We start from the raw sequence: 18,909 nt of genomic DNA, 5'->3' as shown, positions 1-18,909 counted from the left end.
TAATGTTCTTCTTGCTGCTTTTTACAGTCGCTACTTTCATTCTACAATACATGCTATTTCTCTTCTTTTGCCTCTTCTGACATTACACGCAATATAATATGCCACATTCAATTTTTTTTTCTTTTTTTTTCTGTAGCATGCCATAGACATGTCAGCATAGTTTCAGAATCAGAAGTTGAGAGAATCTTATAAAGTTTAAATCATAAAGCACTGTTTCATCATAATGACATTTTTCTGGGGATCAAAGTATTTTGAATCTAACAAAAAGTCACAGAGAGAACACATACACACCAAGTGACTCAATGCAGCCAGAACCCAAATGGTGGGAGAAAAGAGAATAAGAGGAGTGAAAAGAGGATGTAGTTAAAGGATGGGAGGCGGGAAGGAATAATAAATTCATATAAAGACATTAGAAGGTAATTTTACCAATTTGAATTTTGTTTCTTGCTGTTTCAAAGAAATCACTGGCACTGCACTGACTACAGATTACGAAGTGTCTAAATTCCAGCTTTCAGAAAGAGAAAATAAGCTCAAGTCTTTTCATGGGAAAAAAAAAAAAATCCTCAAAATTCTTCACTTTTTAAAGCATCCAACTTGTCTGATCCCTTCTAGTGGATACTTAGAAAATTTTGAAATTTCCACATTCTGTTATCTAAATGTACAAATATATAGCTTTGAAAATAAATGCAGAGAAGGAGCAAGAAATATTCTACAGGCAGGAAAGGAAAAAATGTAATGGTTATTCAACACTTGAAAGTAAATGTATGTCAAGCAGTAGAGAATAAACTCCAACCCATTACACAATCATCATACCAGTATTAATAAAAGATCGCAGTATCACAGAACTATACAGAATGAGAGGAACCTCTGCAGATCATTTAGTCCAACCTGCTGCTAAAGCAAGTTCCTTACAGCAGGTTTCACAGGAAAGAATCAAGATGGGTTTTGAATATCTACAGTAGAGAAGATTCCACAGTCCTTCTGGGCAGCTTCTTTCACTGCTCTGTCACTCTCCAAGTAAAGACATTTTTCATTATGTTTGTATGGAACACTGTATGCTCTGTCTGTGTCCACTGCCTCTTGTCCTATTGCTAGGCAACCCTTAAAAAAGACCAGCTCCATACACATGACTCCTGTCCTTTTGATATTTATTATAACTGTTTATGAGACTCCCTCTCAACTTTTTCTTCTCTAGGCTGAATAGCCTCAGAGCTCAGCATTTCCTCATATGGGAGATGCTCCAGGTCCCTCAACACCTTGAGTCCCTCTGCTGGGCTCTCTCTACAAATTTCTCATCTTTCTTGAACTGAGGAGCCCAGAACTGAGGGGGAAGATGAAGAGCTAGTGTAAGTTTTCTAAATAAATTTGACTGAAGGTCTGTTTTCACAGTAATTCCCATTTTCTTTACAAGATTCAATCTCCTGATGTTTTTGAAGGAGATTCTTTTTCTAGGAAGTTATATCCCAGTTGGTAAGAAAGCCAATGGCTTCTTACTGAAGTTGCTGTGTAGTCCTGGTTATCAAACATTTATAATTCACTTTTAATTTCTAATACTTTTGAAAGCAGCATTAACATGAATCCAGGGATGTGACAAATTCCATGTCCACATCATGATGCTTCTGCTTAAGAAATGTCAGAATGTCTGTCCTATCTCAAATAAAAAATGATCACCCAGAAGAGGGTGAGAATATAAAAATTGTTTGAATTTATTTACTAGGTAGGGCAGACTTCTGTCACAAAACCTGTAAACCACCCTGTTTGTGAAAGCCTGAATTTCTCATGAGCACTGACAATCTGCTGACAGCAAACAAAATGAAAGAAATGGATAAAATGTCAAGATAAAGGACTTATCAGCTGCATTGACAACAGGTTTAAATTTTTCAAAGCGATTCCTTATTTTTAATAGTAAAATACCTATATCTAAATACATTCTTCATAACACAACAAAACCACGCTTATTTTTGTGTACACATATGCTCAAGATTTGAGATTTGTGAGGGCGGGGGTTCAAATGGATGTGGGTTACTGGCAAGCAAATCAAAATAGTCTGCAGAGAGCCACTTCCTGCTGGTGACTAAGGCTTCACCCAAACAGTCAAGAGGAAGGGGCATACGTAAAGCATTGCAGACTACTATCCCGATTGTATCAGAGTGAAGACAACTAGGACAAACAAACTCAGGAAGTGGCAGGGAGTTAGAAAACGAGAGGAAATCTATGGCACAGAGAGGAAAGTAAAGAGATTACACTGATCTGCAGAAAGGTCACCTCTGGTTCACAACGTGCCAAGCTTTTTCAAAAACGCTTTATTTGTACTATAACACAAAACTGGCACACACAGCTGGCGACTGCTGCAGAGGCTATTCAAATGTTAACATTCTCAATGATAAACAGCCAAAAAAGTTCTATGTAAGCAAATTGGAACAAACAACTAATCTAAATCTGGTTGCTAAGAGACAGAGGATTTTGGCCAAAACCAGCCCCAAGCCTCAAGAATACTTTATTTTTGATCAAAAAAGTACCTGTAGATGACGCCATGTTGGTGAAGAAACATGAGTGCTGATGTGACCTCTGCTGCATAAAAGCGGGATCGAGGTTCGTCAAATTTGCGTGAACGCTGGATTTGAAACATTAGGTCTCCTCCATTTACATATTCCATGACGAAAAAGAGGCGGTCCTGAAATTAATTAAACAGTGCTATTTAGCTAATTTCTTTTAGTCACACAAAGGACTGCTCTAAGCTGTACTTGAGGCAACTGCAGCATTTGCGTCAAGAAATGAAAGAAACAAAAGCTATGATTCTGAAAAAGCTAACAACCAAAGCCTTCAAACCTAAAGAAAAGGAGACAAGATCTCAAAGTGAAATGACAAAAATTGAATAGAATCAAAATGTATTAATAAGCAATATGCACACACACACCCCTCCATGCATCAACGTATAAGTAAGGAATTACTAAGCAATATCAAGTAATAACACAGACCCTTAAATGCTGCTGCTTGTTTTTTAATTTAGCCATAACAATAAAGAGAGAAAGTCAATTTCATCATCAACTGAAGAGCTTCAGAGGAAGTTTCAGGGTCCTTATTTCTTCTCTTATCAGCTAGCTACTTTGTCTACAAAATATCTTTCTCAAGTTACATAAAAATGAAATAGAATGGTTAAGCTATGGAAATCAGTGCTGCCAATCCCAAACACACTCATATAACTTTTTAAATTGCCTCACATTCTCATAAGGCACTGAAATATAACTACACCATTACAATATATATTGAGTTCTTTTTATTTACTTCTGATCCTTATCACTTCAGAGTTGAAGGTTTCAAGTCTTACTCCATGGAAAACCAGAAATGAACTTAATTTGTGAACAGCAGCTGAGATTTTCAGATAACCACCACATCTTGTCATGTTTCAGAAAATGAAAAAATCCAGAATTCAAGTATTCAGCAAAACAGAAATGAGAAGAGTAGTAAATTAAACAATAACAACAACAACAACAAAAACAACAAAAAACACCCCAACAACCTCAACATCTTAAAACATTTAGGATCTACAATGACAATGTAGATGGAGACATAAGTAATGACACATATCCACTTGGTATAATTTAAGTCCTACATTTTAGCTGTTTCTTACTGATTTGCACAGTTTACCCTAATCTGTGCTAACGGCCTTAAATTCTCAGCTCTTTGCACATTCACCCTGGGTTTGCAAGTCTACTACCAGATTATTTATTTTTGTACTGTTAGCTACCTACATCTGTATGTGCAAGAATTTAGAGGTGGAAGTGACTCTCACGTGACATGAGAACAGGTCCAAGCATATAAAGCTCTGCATTAGCTCATGGGAAACAAACATTTCATCCTCTGGTCACACAGTACACTGGTTTTCAAACATGGGACCAGGTAACAGAGCCCCTCTCCAACTTCCAGTTAACACTGCAGTTTAACTCTGGCTCGTAGAGTCTGCCTGAAGCAAAAGAGAGGATGCAGCATTGCTTTGGACAAGTAAAAAACCAACAAGATGGAACTTAATTAGCTTCCTACCAGTGAATCCATTCCTGCAGATTACACAGTTTATAGATACGAGCCTAGAAATTCATAAATGTTTTCTGTTTGCCTTTAATCATCTACTCTAGGGCTCAAATTCAAAGCATAGCACTTAAAATATGCCTAATCTTAAATACACACATTAATCCTGCTCATTAAGTGCGTTAATACCATATCTATCTATCAGGGTTGTTTCCTGGAGGAGACTAGATATGTTGGGCTTACATTTTGCCACTTACAGAAAGAGGATGCAGAAAAAAACTTGTGCCTTTCCACCCATATCTTGGAGATACAAAACTTTCAAGATCACGATGCAGATCACTTAACCTTTTCGGAGGGTTTAAAAACCACCATTTTTGCTTTCTTTCTGAAAAAAATACGGGTGCCTGTGTAGTGCCTCCGATTTCCTTCTGGAACCCAATTGAGAATTACAATTTTGCTTTTAAAAGAAATCTGATAGCTCTCAGATGGCCTTATGATTTCAGAAGCTAGTGGTTAAGGATAAGACAATACGCAGTCAGCTTTGCAATAGAGAAGTAAAAACTTTGATGATACTGGTGTTGTCACGTAATAAAAGAAGATAGAACATCTCTAAGCAGAAGATACAGATACTGTCCTTCATTAGGCTCCTCATCACCACACTAGAGGCAGAACACCTCTGGTGAGTACTCCTGGTAGGAGTATCGCTTTGCAACATGTTGCAATGCATGATATCTTACATGGAAAGATACAGTGCAGTGTTAGTGCACAGGAACTATTTGGACTGAAGGCTGGGGAGAGTCTAATATTTGGCTGAAACTTGCTGAAACCGAACACTCTTATGTTGCTATTTTAAACTTTCCAAAATAGGTTGCCAGTGATGCACAAAAGTAATGGCTGGCATAGAGAACTTTTTAGATCAGGGCCACTTCCTAAAAGATCAGAATACATATTTAATCATTTTTATATTGGATGCTTCCATTTTTGAGCCAAACAGAACCAATGTGTTTTTGTTTTGTTTTGTTTGTTTGTTTTCAATATCCACGAAACATCTAACTAAATTCTAAATATCATCTGGATTGTTTAGTGCAATATCGTGTCATCAGCTGGTCTGAGCAAAATATTTAGCAGCAGTTCCATTACCAGAGCTGGACTGTGCAATTCTCCTCTTCCTTATTGTTATTATGACGCACATCTCACTCTCATGTGAAGGGATATTTCCGTGAAATTCTCAGCTTAGTTAACCATCTCTTCAAAAGTATACCAACTAAAACTTCAATTTATAAATCTATGATTGAAATCGCTCTTCTGTCATATTTTTCTGCTACTCATTTCTATTTCAAATTATTTTCCTAGCTTCTCTGAGTGTACATTTCAGCTTCCTAATCAGAATTCATCAGGAAATATGAACACTTCAAAAATTCTTTTCTCTGTACTGTATCTAGGAAAAAGTTTGATTTTTAGAGAAGAGAAATACTAATTCTCAAGCACAAAAAAAAGCATGCACAACAAACATGTTGTGTACAGCAGGCTGGAGTTTTAACATTAGAAGACAGTATTTTTTTGGATGAAATATAACCAGTCCCCATAAAATCTACTGTTCTAAATCTACTCTCTGTTCTGCTTCATTTTTTTTTCTTTCTTTCTTTTTGTTCTTTTTCACTTTTTGTTGGTCAGGACAACGAAATGATCTGTTAGGACTCAAATATACATGGAAAGAGGATGCAAGAGAGGACAACATCTTATGAACATCAGCTGAGATTGGCAAGTCCGTTTATTTTTTCCATCATTCTCACATCAACTAAAACAGAAACACAATTTTAATTCTTGCTAGGTAAACTTTTTTCCTTATCTTTCATCAGAAGTTAATGATCAATATACAGTTTCTTATCACTCCAAATAAATGCTTTCTACCAGACCCAATAAAACCATTTTGAGTTCCACAAGGACAGGATTCCATCCTCAAATAGTAGTTATGAAGTAACTGAATTAAGTTTTATTCTAAATATTCCATGCATCATGCTACAAGTATCACCAGGATATAATCAAGTATTTAAGTGCGAGAAGATAGAGTGAACGCCCTGAAGAATTATGCATTATTGAAGAACAACATAGTGTTTACTTAGTTAAAAATGAGATATAAGTTATGATTTTATTATTGATTCTGTTCCAAAAGAAAATTGAATGGATTTGGACTGCATTATTTTTGGACTACGTTTCCATAGTATCTGAGAAGTGTGTTTTGGTGAACAAAATAGATGTAAAGTAGTCCTGGGAAATATTTCATTACATAAACTGAAATAAAAGGAAAGATCAGAAATAAAGATGTTGCAGATTAATATTCTCTTGGCATCTATAAAGCAAAAAATGATGCAAAGTAAGTCTATAGGCTTTCTGAAGAAATTAGATTCTTTTGGAGGGTTTATTTTAGCTCTTAATCATACCTGCTTTTCATTGTGTTTTTGAAAAGGTATAGTTGAATGAGAATATTTAAAGTAATAAGTGGAAAGAAAAACAGAGCAGAGAGCATGGAAAAGAGATTTTAAAAGTGGATATGAAGCAAACAGGCTAGAAATCAAGACAAAAAAAGAAGTCAACTTTACTTTGTATTTTCATAGTATTTTCTGACTTGTTTTAACCACTATACTTTAATGCATGACTGCCAGCCTTAACATCTCTATTATCCCATACTCTCCTCTTGACTTTCCTAATTACAATAGTCTTCTGGATGCTTTGTGTTTTCCTAACTGGACTCCAAAAGAGACTCCACTAGCTTTTTGTCACTTTCTCACTGGGTGAGAAAGCCCAGTTTTCACTTAACTCGGGGGGTTGGGGGGGGTATGATTTAATCTTCTCTCTCTTTTTTTTACTCTGTATTTGTACCTAAATTTTGGTTCTAATCCTCTTTGTCGTTCAAAGAAGCCTTTCTTTTAGCTCTACAGAAAACTCTTCTAACACTTTACCCTTTATTCTGATTACTATCCATTACTTTCCCTCTTCAAAACTGCTTTCTCTAATTTTTAGTTGTATACAGATATTTTGTTAATATCACTGCATATATTAAGTCATCCTCCCTCTGTTGACACTTTACATTTACTTGGCTTTAAGTTTTAAATGTTCCATTTGATAGAGCTTCTATATTTTATTTATTCTGGAATAACGTGTAAGTTTTTAATTGGAAAAAGTGGGGTGATTTCCAGAAACATCAATAATAATAAACTCTCAGGTCATAACAAACTTGATTCAGTTCCTTTCTGTGGAGGTGTGATTAATGACTAAGGTCTTCCTACTACCAAGACCAAATAATCTTGCCAATCAGTTTTGATTTCACAGATGACACTGCACAGTGTATTATTTGTTTACCATTGTTTAGGAACTGACTTCTACGTAAACCCTCCATGAAAGTCTAGACGTGGAATGACTTTGATGTAGTGTTTACATTAATTATTGTGTAGCCCTTTAAAGATATCTTTCAGTTGTTATCCATTAACCTGTCTGATCTTTGTTTGTTTGCCAATTAAAATCTCCTTCACATTAGATTGGAGCTTAAAGACAATGCATGGATAGACAGAAGGCCAAATACAATTACCACTCACAATCTGAAGAATATAAACACTTTTTTTTTTCCTTTCAAACAACTCTTATCAACTGGGGGACCCAATATGCAGTTCAGCAGAGACTCATTGTTGAAATATCACAATTTTTTTTTCTTTTAATCTGCCTCTCAGTTTCAAATAGGAAATGTATGTCCATGCTACAAGCCTGAAAACAAATCTTTTCACTGTTTTTTGTTTTTCAGTTAAACCCTTGTAACATTTAAAACATCAAACATGCACATCTTAAGTAACATTTGCTGTTGATACGTCTACTCAAAATACTAATTTTTCTATCATTTATATTTCTCATACAATTGAAAATGAATAAATTCTTCCTGATTTTCTTTAGATTCCTAAACTAAGTTCTTTGTGTGAATACACTATTTTCCGCTCAGTTTCAGAAAGCTGAATTAGGTTTCTCCAGAGGCTACTGGAATTATCATGGAAAGTAATACGTATATTAAATACAGGTAAATATAAATACAAAATAGTTCATATTCTAGTACTGTTACATAATAGGACGTGTTCTGCTAGTAAACTTGTTACCAAAACAAAAGTCAAAGATATAACTTCTATTGCACAAGAAATCAAATAAATATGTCACAGCCTTGGAATGCTTTGTCAGACGATATTTTATCCGTATCATCCATGTATAGAATTCTTTTCCAACTAGTACAAAACTGTGATTACTTAACTCTATTTAAACAGGATGCTCAGTTTGTTTAAAATTACCTAAAACTGCAGCAACTGTTCCACCCCTCAGAACTTGAATAAACATTTCCTTCTTCTGATGGAAATTACACAGGCACATTGTACACAAAACTAAAAGAAAATCTTCAGACCTGAGCAGAAGAGTAACCAGAATAGTAGACTCATCTTCCACATTCACAGCATCAGGAGGGACAAATATAAAAACAAGAAAAATTCTTTCCCATTAATTTAATTCCCCCTTGAAATTTAGAGTAACAATTCTTAACAAGATACTGTGATACATGATCTGTCTCTGACTTCAGTGTTTATTCTCATATAATAACTAACTGTGATATTTATCTTGTTTTGTAGCAACAATTTCATGGAGCTCCAAATAAGCTGGTGACAATTTCTGTGAATCCTGGATTTTGTGGAATAAGTGCCTGTTCATAGGAACTGATATCTTACACTTCCCAAGAACTACAAATATGTGATTTGCATTTTCCAGTTAAACAAAGTTTTTTTATTACTTTTTTTTTTTTTTGCCAACTAGAAACTTCACATGTCTCTTAAGTTTTCTCTTAAGTTGGTGAATACTGTTACAGCTAGGGCCTTTGCTCAGTTTCACCCAGCTTTCCTCAGCATTCAAGTGAACTTTTTTTTGTTATTGTTCTTGAAAGTAAAGATGCCCTCAAAGTCAAAACATAAACTGGAGACCATACAAAGAAGTCTTGCAAGGCCATCTATCTTATCTACAGATAACAGGCAGGCTGCACCTAGGCCAAGGGGAACTATAACCTTCTTAGTGCTGCAAGTCTGTCTCTTGGGGCTGTGGGCCACTGGTATAACTGCAAAGGTGAACTGGATTTTACTTGTCCCACAAAGACTTAAGAACAGAAACCACAAGTCTCAGTTAGTCTGATCTTCTGGAAGGAAAGTGGTTTTGTCTGCACTGCATAGCAGTGGGGTCTCCTGCCATGCCAGAAATGTTCTGTTCCCTTCTCCCTCCCTGATGGGGGGATATCAGCAGCAGAAGCCAGCAGTGGGTGGCATTCCTTGAACCTCTTCTGCCTCATAGGAGAGAAAAACACACACCTAGAAATTGAATCAATTCTTGACATTACTCCAACTAGCTCTTAAAATCACCACAGATAACGATTCCTCAACCTCCGCTGTCATTCTATTGTAGCACTTGAGAGAATACCACTTCAAACTGTTTTCATTGCTGCAATTTATTTGCATTGCTTCTTGCACTTAGTCAAAATATCAATTCCTAGCTGCACTGCAAGTAACATATTGCCTTCAGAAAAGCTGTTCAATGCGCTCCATATTTGTTTCTCATGTAAAGAATTGATTATTTTTACAGATCTTACAAACCAATCACAAAACATCTCTGTTTGTAGAGACCTCAGAGCCAGAGGTTCTCAAAATCTTTACACTGCATTACTATAAAAACTTGCATTGTAGCATTTACTGAACTATAATATGAGTCACTGGAAAAGAGTCTTTAAGCAAATTGTTTGCTTGAGATCTCTAATGGAAATAAAGCAGGCCTGGTATGTTGCTCTTGTCATGGAAGATTTATGTTGCCTCCCTGTGGAATACCAATTCCTAGAAGAGAATGCAAGTTTTAGCATGTTTTTCATGCTCCTTACAAATCCCATAGCACTATTTAAAAAAGAAAGCATAGCTAATCTATATACATTAAGATAAATCATCTGGATGAGGTGCTGAGGAACTACTACGTACTGGCAGTAGGTCACAGAACTACAAGTTAGATTCAGAACAGGAAAATTTAGCTAGGACATCATGGCACCACCTAGTATCTTTAAAAAAAATATTAAGGGATGATTAAGTTTTACCTGGACACCCACTCAAGAATGAAGTATTGTTCAATGATTTTTCCAAAGACAGATCAAATAATACTTTAAAATTGTCCAAAATGAAGGAAAGTGTGGCTATCCAAAATATCCAAAATATGTAAATAGAGAGAAAAGAGCACAATTTTATAAAAGTTTAGTTGATTATTTCAGTTACTCGAACAATTTAACTCTGCACTACTTTGGCCAGCAAGATCCATTGACTTCAATATCTCTTTTGAAATGTACAGATCCTCATCTTTACAGGTTTTCAAGTATAATAAGATATAGATACGAATAAGAACAATACGCTTGGAACTATCATGTATAGCAGAATAATTGAGGATGGTTATATCCTTCACACATAGCATTTTCCTGTGTAAACCACAAATCCCTTATGTTTCCTACTTTTTTTCCACATAATTATTCAGATTACTATCTTGACTGAATTCACTATATATTTCATTACATAGTGTATCAGACTCATACTACGACTAATTAAAAAAATACAGTTCAAATTAATATTGTTATTAAAATGGTAAAGTTTAGACTATTTCAATGTAGCACAAAAACATTGGGTGGATGGTTGTTAGCCTGCTCCCCATATAACTTTCATTTTACTCCATGGGAATATGATGTAAAATTCTGGCTCAACTTGGAATTTCCTAAACAGACTAAAAGATCATACTGTGATTCTTAAACACAATCGTGGATTTAAACATCTTCATTTTTATAGTTATTTTTCACTTCACAAAATAATTACAATTTTTTGTTTCCCCACATTTCTGTATACATGTGTTCTATGACACATGTAATATAATATTTAATGTTCTGACACATTTTAATGGTCAGATGGGTCTTAGATAAGGATTAAATGTGGATTTTGTTAGCCAGAGGCTTGCAATGAAGGTGCATGGTCATTTTCATTTCATCAGTTCAGTCTCCTACCTTCCACCTTTAGAAATGAACTGAAACAAAAGACTTCCATCTTTGGGAAAATCTTTAACCTCAAATTATTCTGGAGAGAGATGTGTTCTTTACTTAATGGACTGTTCTGGGAATTGATGCAAATCTTTCAGTCTCTCCCTGTGCTGAAGTGTTGGGAACCATGAACTCCATGGTGAGCTCAGGGAAAGGTCAACCTCTACCTGCTCCCAAATGCCCAGGCACACCCTGTGATGAGAACAGGGTCCCCAGAATTGTGCCAGCTGGTGCAGGATGCTTTTTGTGCTCTTTCTCTGAAACAACTGGAGAAACACAACTGGAATCCTCGGCAGAAAAGGTATGTTTTGTGGTTCTAGTCACTTCAAAAGCGGTATCAAGTAGGAAAAGCTTCTCAGGCCATTTCACTAATACCTTCATTTGAAAACTGATAAGCTGTGAAAAGAGCCTTTTATGAAATTCTTTGATCTCACTGTTTTTCTGTGTTGTTTGGAAAGAAGAATAGTTCTGGTAAGATAATTTTAAAGACCTCTCAGCTATTGGCGTGATGCACACTGTGGAAAATTTTATCAAGCCTGCAAAATGTCATTTTGCAGAAATTGTTACAATGTACAGGCAACTATTAATATTCCTTTCTTCTGATTCTTATAGGAAAAAATATAAATTCTGTCTTGCAATTAGAACTGACTATATAGCTTTTGAAGGCACTTAAGAATTTCTAAGAACAACTTTCAACCAGTTGATATTTTACTGGGGAGCTTGGACAGAGGTGCCGCTTGTATTTTCTCAGCCCCTGGTCCTGTCTTGACATTATATTTTCTCTTTTCCTATGGTACCTGGTCATCTATTTCACATCTTTGAGTGCATGGGGAAATTCATCCGATGCTATGCAACTAACAGAAAACTCCCTGCAGAATGTGGCCAATTGGCCTATCAGCAGTGATATCACATGGAAAAGGAACTTAGCTAAGGAAGATAATGAAAATAATGGGATAAAATACTCATCTGATAATAAAGTATTCATTATCTCTTAAAAAATAAAAAAAGAAGAAGAGAATTAGATGAGAAGGCAAGTCTTTATATCACAGATATAAAGACTTTTTGTTTCTAGGGTTTTGGACAACTAACTGAAAACTTAGCAAATCAAGTCCTAAAACAAAGCCAGATAAGTTTCTGGAGTGTGTGAAATTGCTGAATACAAAACACTATGCATCTGCAGGTGGTAATCTTAACATTATTTTGCTATGTGTAGCATGATTGTTTTGGTTGTAATAATAAGAACCTGAAAAACATGCAAAGGGATGCTCTTATGGGAACATTAATTATAAATGACTTACTGATGACTTCAAGCAAGATGCTAGTCAGCCAGAAGCAAGCTAGTGACTCTTACAGGACATTTTGTGAGATTAAGTGATAAGAAACTGGCTCATTTGTACTTTAGAAAGTTTGCAGTGGGGGAGGAAAGTGAATCCTGTGCTCTATTCAAAAGAAGTAGATGAATGAAGTCTTTGGCTACATAAACATATTCACCACAGAAACAGCCCTTCTCTATGATGTGAAGCTTTTCAGTAATGTTCCCACGTACTTAAAAAAAAAAGGTCAGCCAGTGACAACAGTTGGTTCTAGTCTGACAACACAGCAAGAAATTTCTACTGCACTGTGATCATCCAGATGGAAAATTTATGAGTTACTGTTGTATCAGTTCACAAACTGTGCCCTGGGTGCCAGAAATAACTTATATTCTGCAGTTTACTTGAACATGATGTCCTGAATAGTAAAAAAAAAAAAAATTGCATTTGTACTAACAAAACCTTGCTGAAGATTTCAGGTTCCTTAAAATGACACATTAACATGAGTAACTGTGTCTTTAATCACATAAAAGAAAAAATGTGTAGTATTATTTTGTAGTCTTTACAGAGGAGGCTTTCATTTTGGGAACTCAGCTGATCGTGAACAAAATAAATATAACAGCAAAATTAGATGTGTTTTAGCTCTGAAGTAAGTTAAGAAACATTTTATTCAGATATATCTAATTGAGCTTTTCTTTTAGGACCCTTCTTTCCTTCTTTTCATGTACCATTAATTCATTTTACTCTCATTATGACGGGCACAATAACATTTTGGTCCTCAGGTCTTCATATTCAAGTTCATTCTTTCAGATTGTACATATACAAATAAATATGTTGAGCTCAAATGCATACTATTGTTAGTTGTAAAGTACCATAACAAGAACAAATGACGGACTCTAGTATTTGCCAAGGGGTGGAATTAGGATGGGCAGAGAGAAACTGTGAGACAACTACTCAAAAGAATGCTTAGAAAAATGCCTGCAGAACATCTGCTGCTCAACCTGAGTGCAGTGCAGACTTTACTGAGGGCTGGTGCATTGTTGTTGCTGGAACCTCAGAAATGGCCTCATGTTGCTGAGCTGCAGGGAGTGCTCACATCAGGAGCCCAACCTATCACCCACAGGGCACACTTCATTGAACTGACCACAGCAAACAACGAAGAGACACTCATCTACACTTTAGGAAGTATATCCTTAATTCATAAGGACCAATACAAAATTATCACTGAATAATTATCACTATTTAGAAAGAGAGAGGCTGAAAGACCTTTTGGTAACCTCAAGCACGGTGCAAGGCCAAACTCAAAGCTGTATCCTCTCCTTATTTCATCTTTTATATACCTAAACTGACCTACGTAACAGTTAATAATAATTTAATTAGATGTTGATATTATGTAAGAATCCAGAGAATTTCTAAAGATTTTTCAGTGTTTTTCCTGAAACACTTATACAGAAACACAACATCTTCAGAATTCCCTTATCATCCTGAAGATGGAGGTCAGCATGAATGGCAGCTTACAGGCAGAATGTCAACTCCGGGTAAATGTTCTTAACAAATCCCTGTGGAGCCTCTGTTGCTAAGCAGATCTGTTCTGCTACAGAGCAGCTGCCAGAGAGGGAAACTTAACCTTCACATGCTCTCTCATGTTTCTTGTGCACACCACTATTACACCTACAAACTCAATGTTTCATGCTTTGCTTTGCTCTCATGCAGTAAGAAAACTCAAAATAAAACAACAAAAGGGAGAATGAAATTACAATAATGTAACTAAAGAGTAAAAAAAAACTTAACATTTTAACATGGTTAATCTAAATTCAAATAAATATGTCCATTTTGAAATATCTAAAGTAAGCACACACTCTCCCACACAGCAAATGCTAGGAGAGCAACATACAAAGCTATTGCTAAAGAAGGTGGGGACCCTGAAGTATTGCATCAGTACAGGACTTTCTCCCAAGCTGAACTAAGTCATCACATGCTGCACTGAATATAACATTTAATCCCTTTCAGTGCTGAACTCACTCTAAGACCCAGTAACATCCTAGTAGGCTTTAAAAAAGGACCAATAAGTTTCCCCTGAAATAAGGAGTGGACATACATCACGATATACAGTTAGGACACTACCAGCAACCACTGACCTCTGACTTGGGCAAACTTTTGTGCAGTCAGACGTGCACCCACTGCCTGGAGTCACATCCAAATAAAGTCTTCAACTTATGTACAAGCACTGGACAGATTCAGTGCTTGTATCTGCAGATAACTACACATTTTGAATATATATATATATATACACATATTTTATAAATGCCTAAATTGAGACAATTTTGTCTGCTATCCACTCAATGAAATTCTATCTTTCTGAGTGGGAAAGTGTTTTGATACACAACAAACACAGACTTCAACTTATCTACTGTGTCTATATTCTTTTTAAATTATCTAGAAATCTGTTTCTTTGATTTGTCCTTTAACTGGTTAAAGGTTAAAATCTTTAAAGATCATGGTATTTATTGCAACATCAAAGATGATTACAGAATAGCCTGGCAGTTTACTTCTCAGGAGAATGACCATAAAAAAGAAAGATGTGTGCACCAGGAATTTGCAGAATGTGTTTCACTAAAAGATAAACTGAAAAAAGGAATGTATGTGCATGGATACAGTAAAGTTCCTATTTTGACAATTAAAGAGGCAATACTTTCTTCTGTGTATAGACTTTTCTGGAAAACAGATGACAGAATGAATTCTGGTCAGAAAGGATTAATTTCAGGTTACATGGAAAATATAACGCAATTCAAAGCACAAGAGAAAGAAAATGAGCAAAGCAAAAGAGAAAGAAAGGTAGAAATATTCAGTTTACATTAAATTCTTGGCATTGCTACAGTCACAAAACTTCTGATCACGTGAGACATTACAAGCAGATACTGTAACTGAACAAAATGAATTAACCTCAGAAGGAAAGACCTGGACATCATTTAGGATCTTTGGTAAATGTTCCTTGTTCAAAAATTTCAGTAAATCTTTGAATTAAAATCCCATTAAAACAACTTTTTATGTAGTAAAACATCAACTCAAATTCACACCAACTCCTACTTTTAATAATAATCATGCAGGACTCCTACAGTTGGAATTCCACTGCCCAATAGCCTGCAGCTTCTCTCTTACCCAGAATTAGGACAAATATTTTCTTTCTAAGGGAAAATATCTGAAACCATAGCTAAGCGATGCTGATCTTGGAACTCAGAGTTAAAGCTTTGCAGAAGGAACGCATTTGGTTTGTTTTTGACAGTTCTTCAAATCACTGTCAGCATTTAAAAAAAAAAAAAGACAACAAAATATTGAGTAGCATTTGGAAGGATAAAGACTGGTAAAAAGACTGAGCATTCTGCTGCTATGTAAAATTTCTGTGTTGTCACATCTTGAGTATTGCGTGCTCCTATGTCCTCTGTGACTCAAAAAAGATGCAGTAGAAGTAAACAGAGTACAGAGAAGGGTATCTGAAATGATTATAGGGATGAAACAGCTGCCATACATTGGCAAGTGATAAAAAATTTGTGGTCTGAGGAAGGATACAGGTAAGAACAATATAATTGCAAAACTGGTGGATAAACTATATCCACCTATATACAAAATCCTTCAATACTAGAACTTAGAAACTTACTGAAAAACAGGTAGAAAAACAGGTTAAAAAAAAACCAAAAAAACATAAATAGAAACAACATAAACCAAACAAACTTCACACAGTGATTTACCAACTTCAGGAATTCACTGTTGTAGCTATGGAAGCAGATTGTATCAGCTACTTCAAGGAGGCAGAAAAATTCATGGAGGCTCAATAAGAATGTAATGAAAAGCATAAGGTAGAGAAGCCCATTTTAAAATCCATCTACAATTTTAGATATTGGTGTCTCTAGAAAATGGTACCTACGTGCTCTCTCTAAAGCATCTTTTATTTCATTGTGTCAGCAGCAACATGACACAGTAGATAAACCACTATCTGGCCTGGGAGGGCAGATCTTAATTTCACATACTACAAAAAGATCTTTCATTGTTTATATATATACAGATATATACATTCTATATAAAGATATACACAAAATAGATTTTTAAAAATTTCTTTATCGTAGTGAAAGTGGCAACATATATAAGTAATAATTTCATTATCACAGTCATCCTTTAAAAAAACAGTGAAGGATGTGACATAGCCATTTTAAGGATGAAGTCTGAAACTATAAATGCAGCAGTTTGAAAGAAGACTGAAATATAAAATACAAAGGTCATCTTTTAGAAAAGAAACTGAAATTTTTTCATTTACGACACATTAAACAACATGTCTTATAGACTTTCAAATGTCAACTTCTTTTTTACGCACAGATCCGTATAGCATAGTGGAACATTATGGTTGCGCTTGATAATCCAAGAGAATACTTGAAACTGGAAGTGATAAAGACTAATACTATGAAGTAATTTCAAAGCAGTACATAACCACTTTTGCTTAAAAATCTTTTTCAAAATATACACCATTTTTCTTGTGACATGGGAACACTCTGTTTCAGCACATAGGAAAAATTTAAACTCAAAGAACCTTAAAAGCCATTAAAAAAAGAAATGTTTCCATTCTCTCATCAGGTGGGCTCTTTTGCATTTTAACTTCAAAGAAAATCAAAACATGTTTTCTATGCCAATAGAGAGCAGGAATAAAACTAGGAGAGTAGAGTGGAATAAAATTAGTATAGTTCTAAGTAGAACTATATCAGCTGCTGTTCAGGAAATAGATCACAAACATAATGCTGGAATAAGAAAGAAACAAAACTAGCTTTCTGCCTCCCATTTCTCTTTTCACACTTATTAACCTGCTGCTGTGTAATGAACATGCTAGAAATAGACCTTAGATCACTTTAAGGATGATATTAGTTTGCTAACTTCAATGCACTTTCTGGTCAAAGCATTCAGATCAAGTTCTCATGCAGTCACCCTGTAAGTAAGCAGACAAACTGCATTCAATGATGTTAATTTTCTGCAGGCACGTGCAGCAGTTTGTATGTTGCACTACTGTTGAAATTCCACAAAATACAAAGAGATTTGAAGAGGGTAGCAGAAGAAAAGATCCTCAGTCTTGAAAGTTCAACTGTAAGACACCTTCTGTAACAAAGTTGTCATAAGAATGAGAAAGGATCCTCCAGGATCCTTCAGGCAGGAAATCCTTCAGCTGGCTATCATTTAAAGCATAATTTTCGTGTACTACCCAGCTAGCATTCTGCCACCACGAGAGACACACTTCTCTTGTGGAACCATTTCCCCTTACAGCTGCCTTTTGCTTTCAAAATCAGTGCAGCATCAGGGAGAACTTCCACTTCAGTACAACTTGCAGGTTGTGCTCATTAAAATATAGCGATATAGCAAGACAGTTTGGTTTAAATGATCTTGGTCCTCCATTTTTATTAAACTATCAACCAGCTCAGTAAGCCTGACCACTGTTTTACAAGGTGAGGCTTAAAAGTTACCCCTTTTAGATTATTTAAACGTAGCCTTGTTTTATTGAATAAATATTTAACATCCTGGGCAGTGAATTGGTTGCTTCCAAATGTTTTTTACACCACTATTTGCTGGACATTTGCCATACTGAGCTTGGTTTATGGAGGGAAAAGGCACTTATCATTCAGAAAATAGCAGCCATAGAAGTGTCCTGAATTGCACTGTGTTCTCTGCAGCTTGCATAGTGTACAGAGCTGCTTTATTTATGTCTTACCAGAGTAGAAAACATGCAAGGTTAAGTAAATTGAGGTCACAAGATGTAGGAAGGTTCTACAAATCCAACATAGTATTAAGATCTTAGCAAGCTTCCAGAAACACGACCTCATATTAAAAAAATATCCTATTTGGTGGTACATGCGGACTAAACTCACTTAAATCAATGGACCTGTGCCTACTTAGACCAGATATAAAGGTGATGCACAAGGGCTGCTCCAAACTGAATGCTTCCTATTTTATTATGTTGGTCCACAAGGTCAGAGGAAGGCGTTGGTGATATGGCAGTAGAAGTTAAAGCTTCCCATTGATCTTCCATTACATTTTGTTCCTTTTTGAAAGATGGCAGCATAGGGGCAGTCTGACTAAATGGTATCTGAAATGGAAGTGTGTATGAAGCAATAGTGTATCATTGAATTCCTCCATGAGGAAAAGATGGCACCCATCGACATTCATTGACACTTGGTGAATGTTTATGCAGACCAAACAGGGAACGTTATCACAGTGAACCTTTGGGTGGTATATGTTTCTGCAGCGGCGACAGTGACAGTGGGTCACCTCCACTGGTGCAGATTTTCACGAGTACGGCATGCAGGTTCATGTTCATCTCTGGTGAAAATGCCCAGGAAATGCTAGTGACCATATTGAAAACTAGTAAAAACTAGTAACTGAGAATTTGCTCTAATAGTGTTCTTGTGCTCCTTGCAT

At 35.7% G+C, this 18,909-nt stretch overlaps 1 protein-coding gene across 1 annotated transcript in view; it reads right to left on the bottom strand.

The window, feature by feature from the left end:
• PRKCE (protein kinase C epsilon) overlaps positions 1–18,909 on the bottom strand; it is a 272,059-nt gene that overhangs the window by 48,510 nt on the left and 204,640 nt on the right. Inside the window, exon 11 of the mRNA XM_003203888.5 lies at positions 2,520–2,674. Within this exon, the coding sequence (XP_003203936.2) occupies positions 2,520–2,674 (155 nt within the window). The remainder of the gene's footprint in view (positions 1–2,519; positions 2,675–18,909) is intronic.

This window comes from Meleagris gallopavo, chromosome 2 (assembly GCF_905368555.1).
Source record: "Meleagris gallopavo chromosome 2, MGAL_WU_HG_1.1, whole genome shotgun sequence".
Classification (NCBI taxonomy): Eukaryota; Metazoa; Chordata; class Aves; order Galliformes; family Phasianidae; genus Meleagris; species Meleagris gallopavo.
This window is presented reverse-complemented; position numbering and strand designations above follow the sequence as displayed.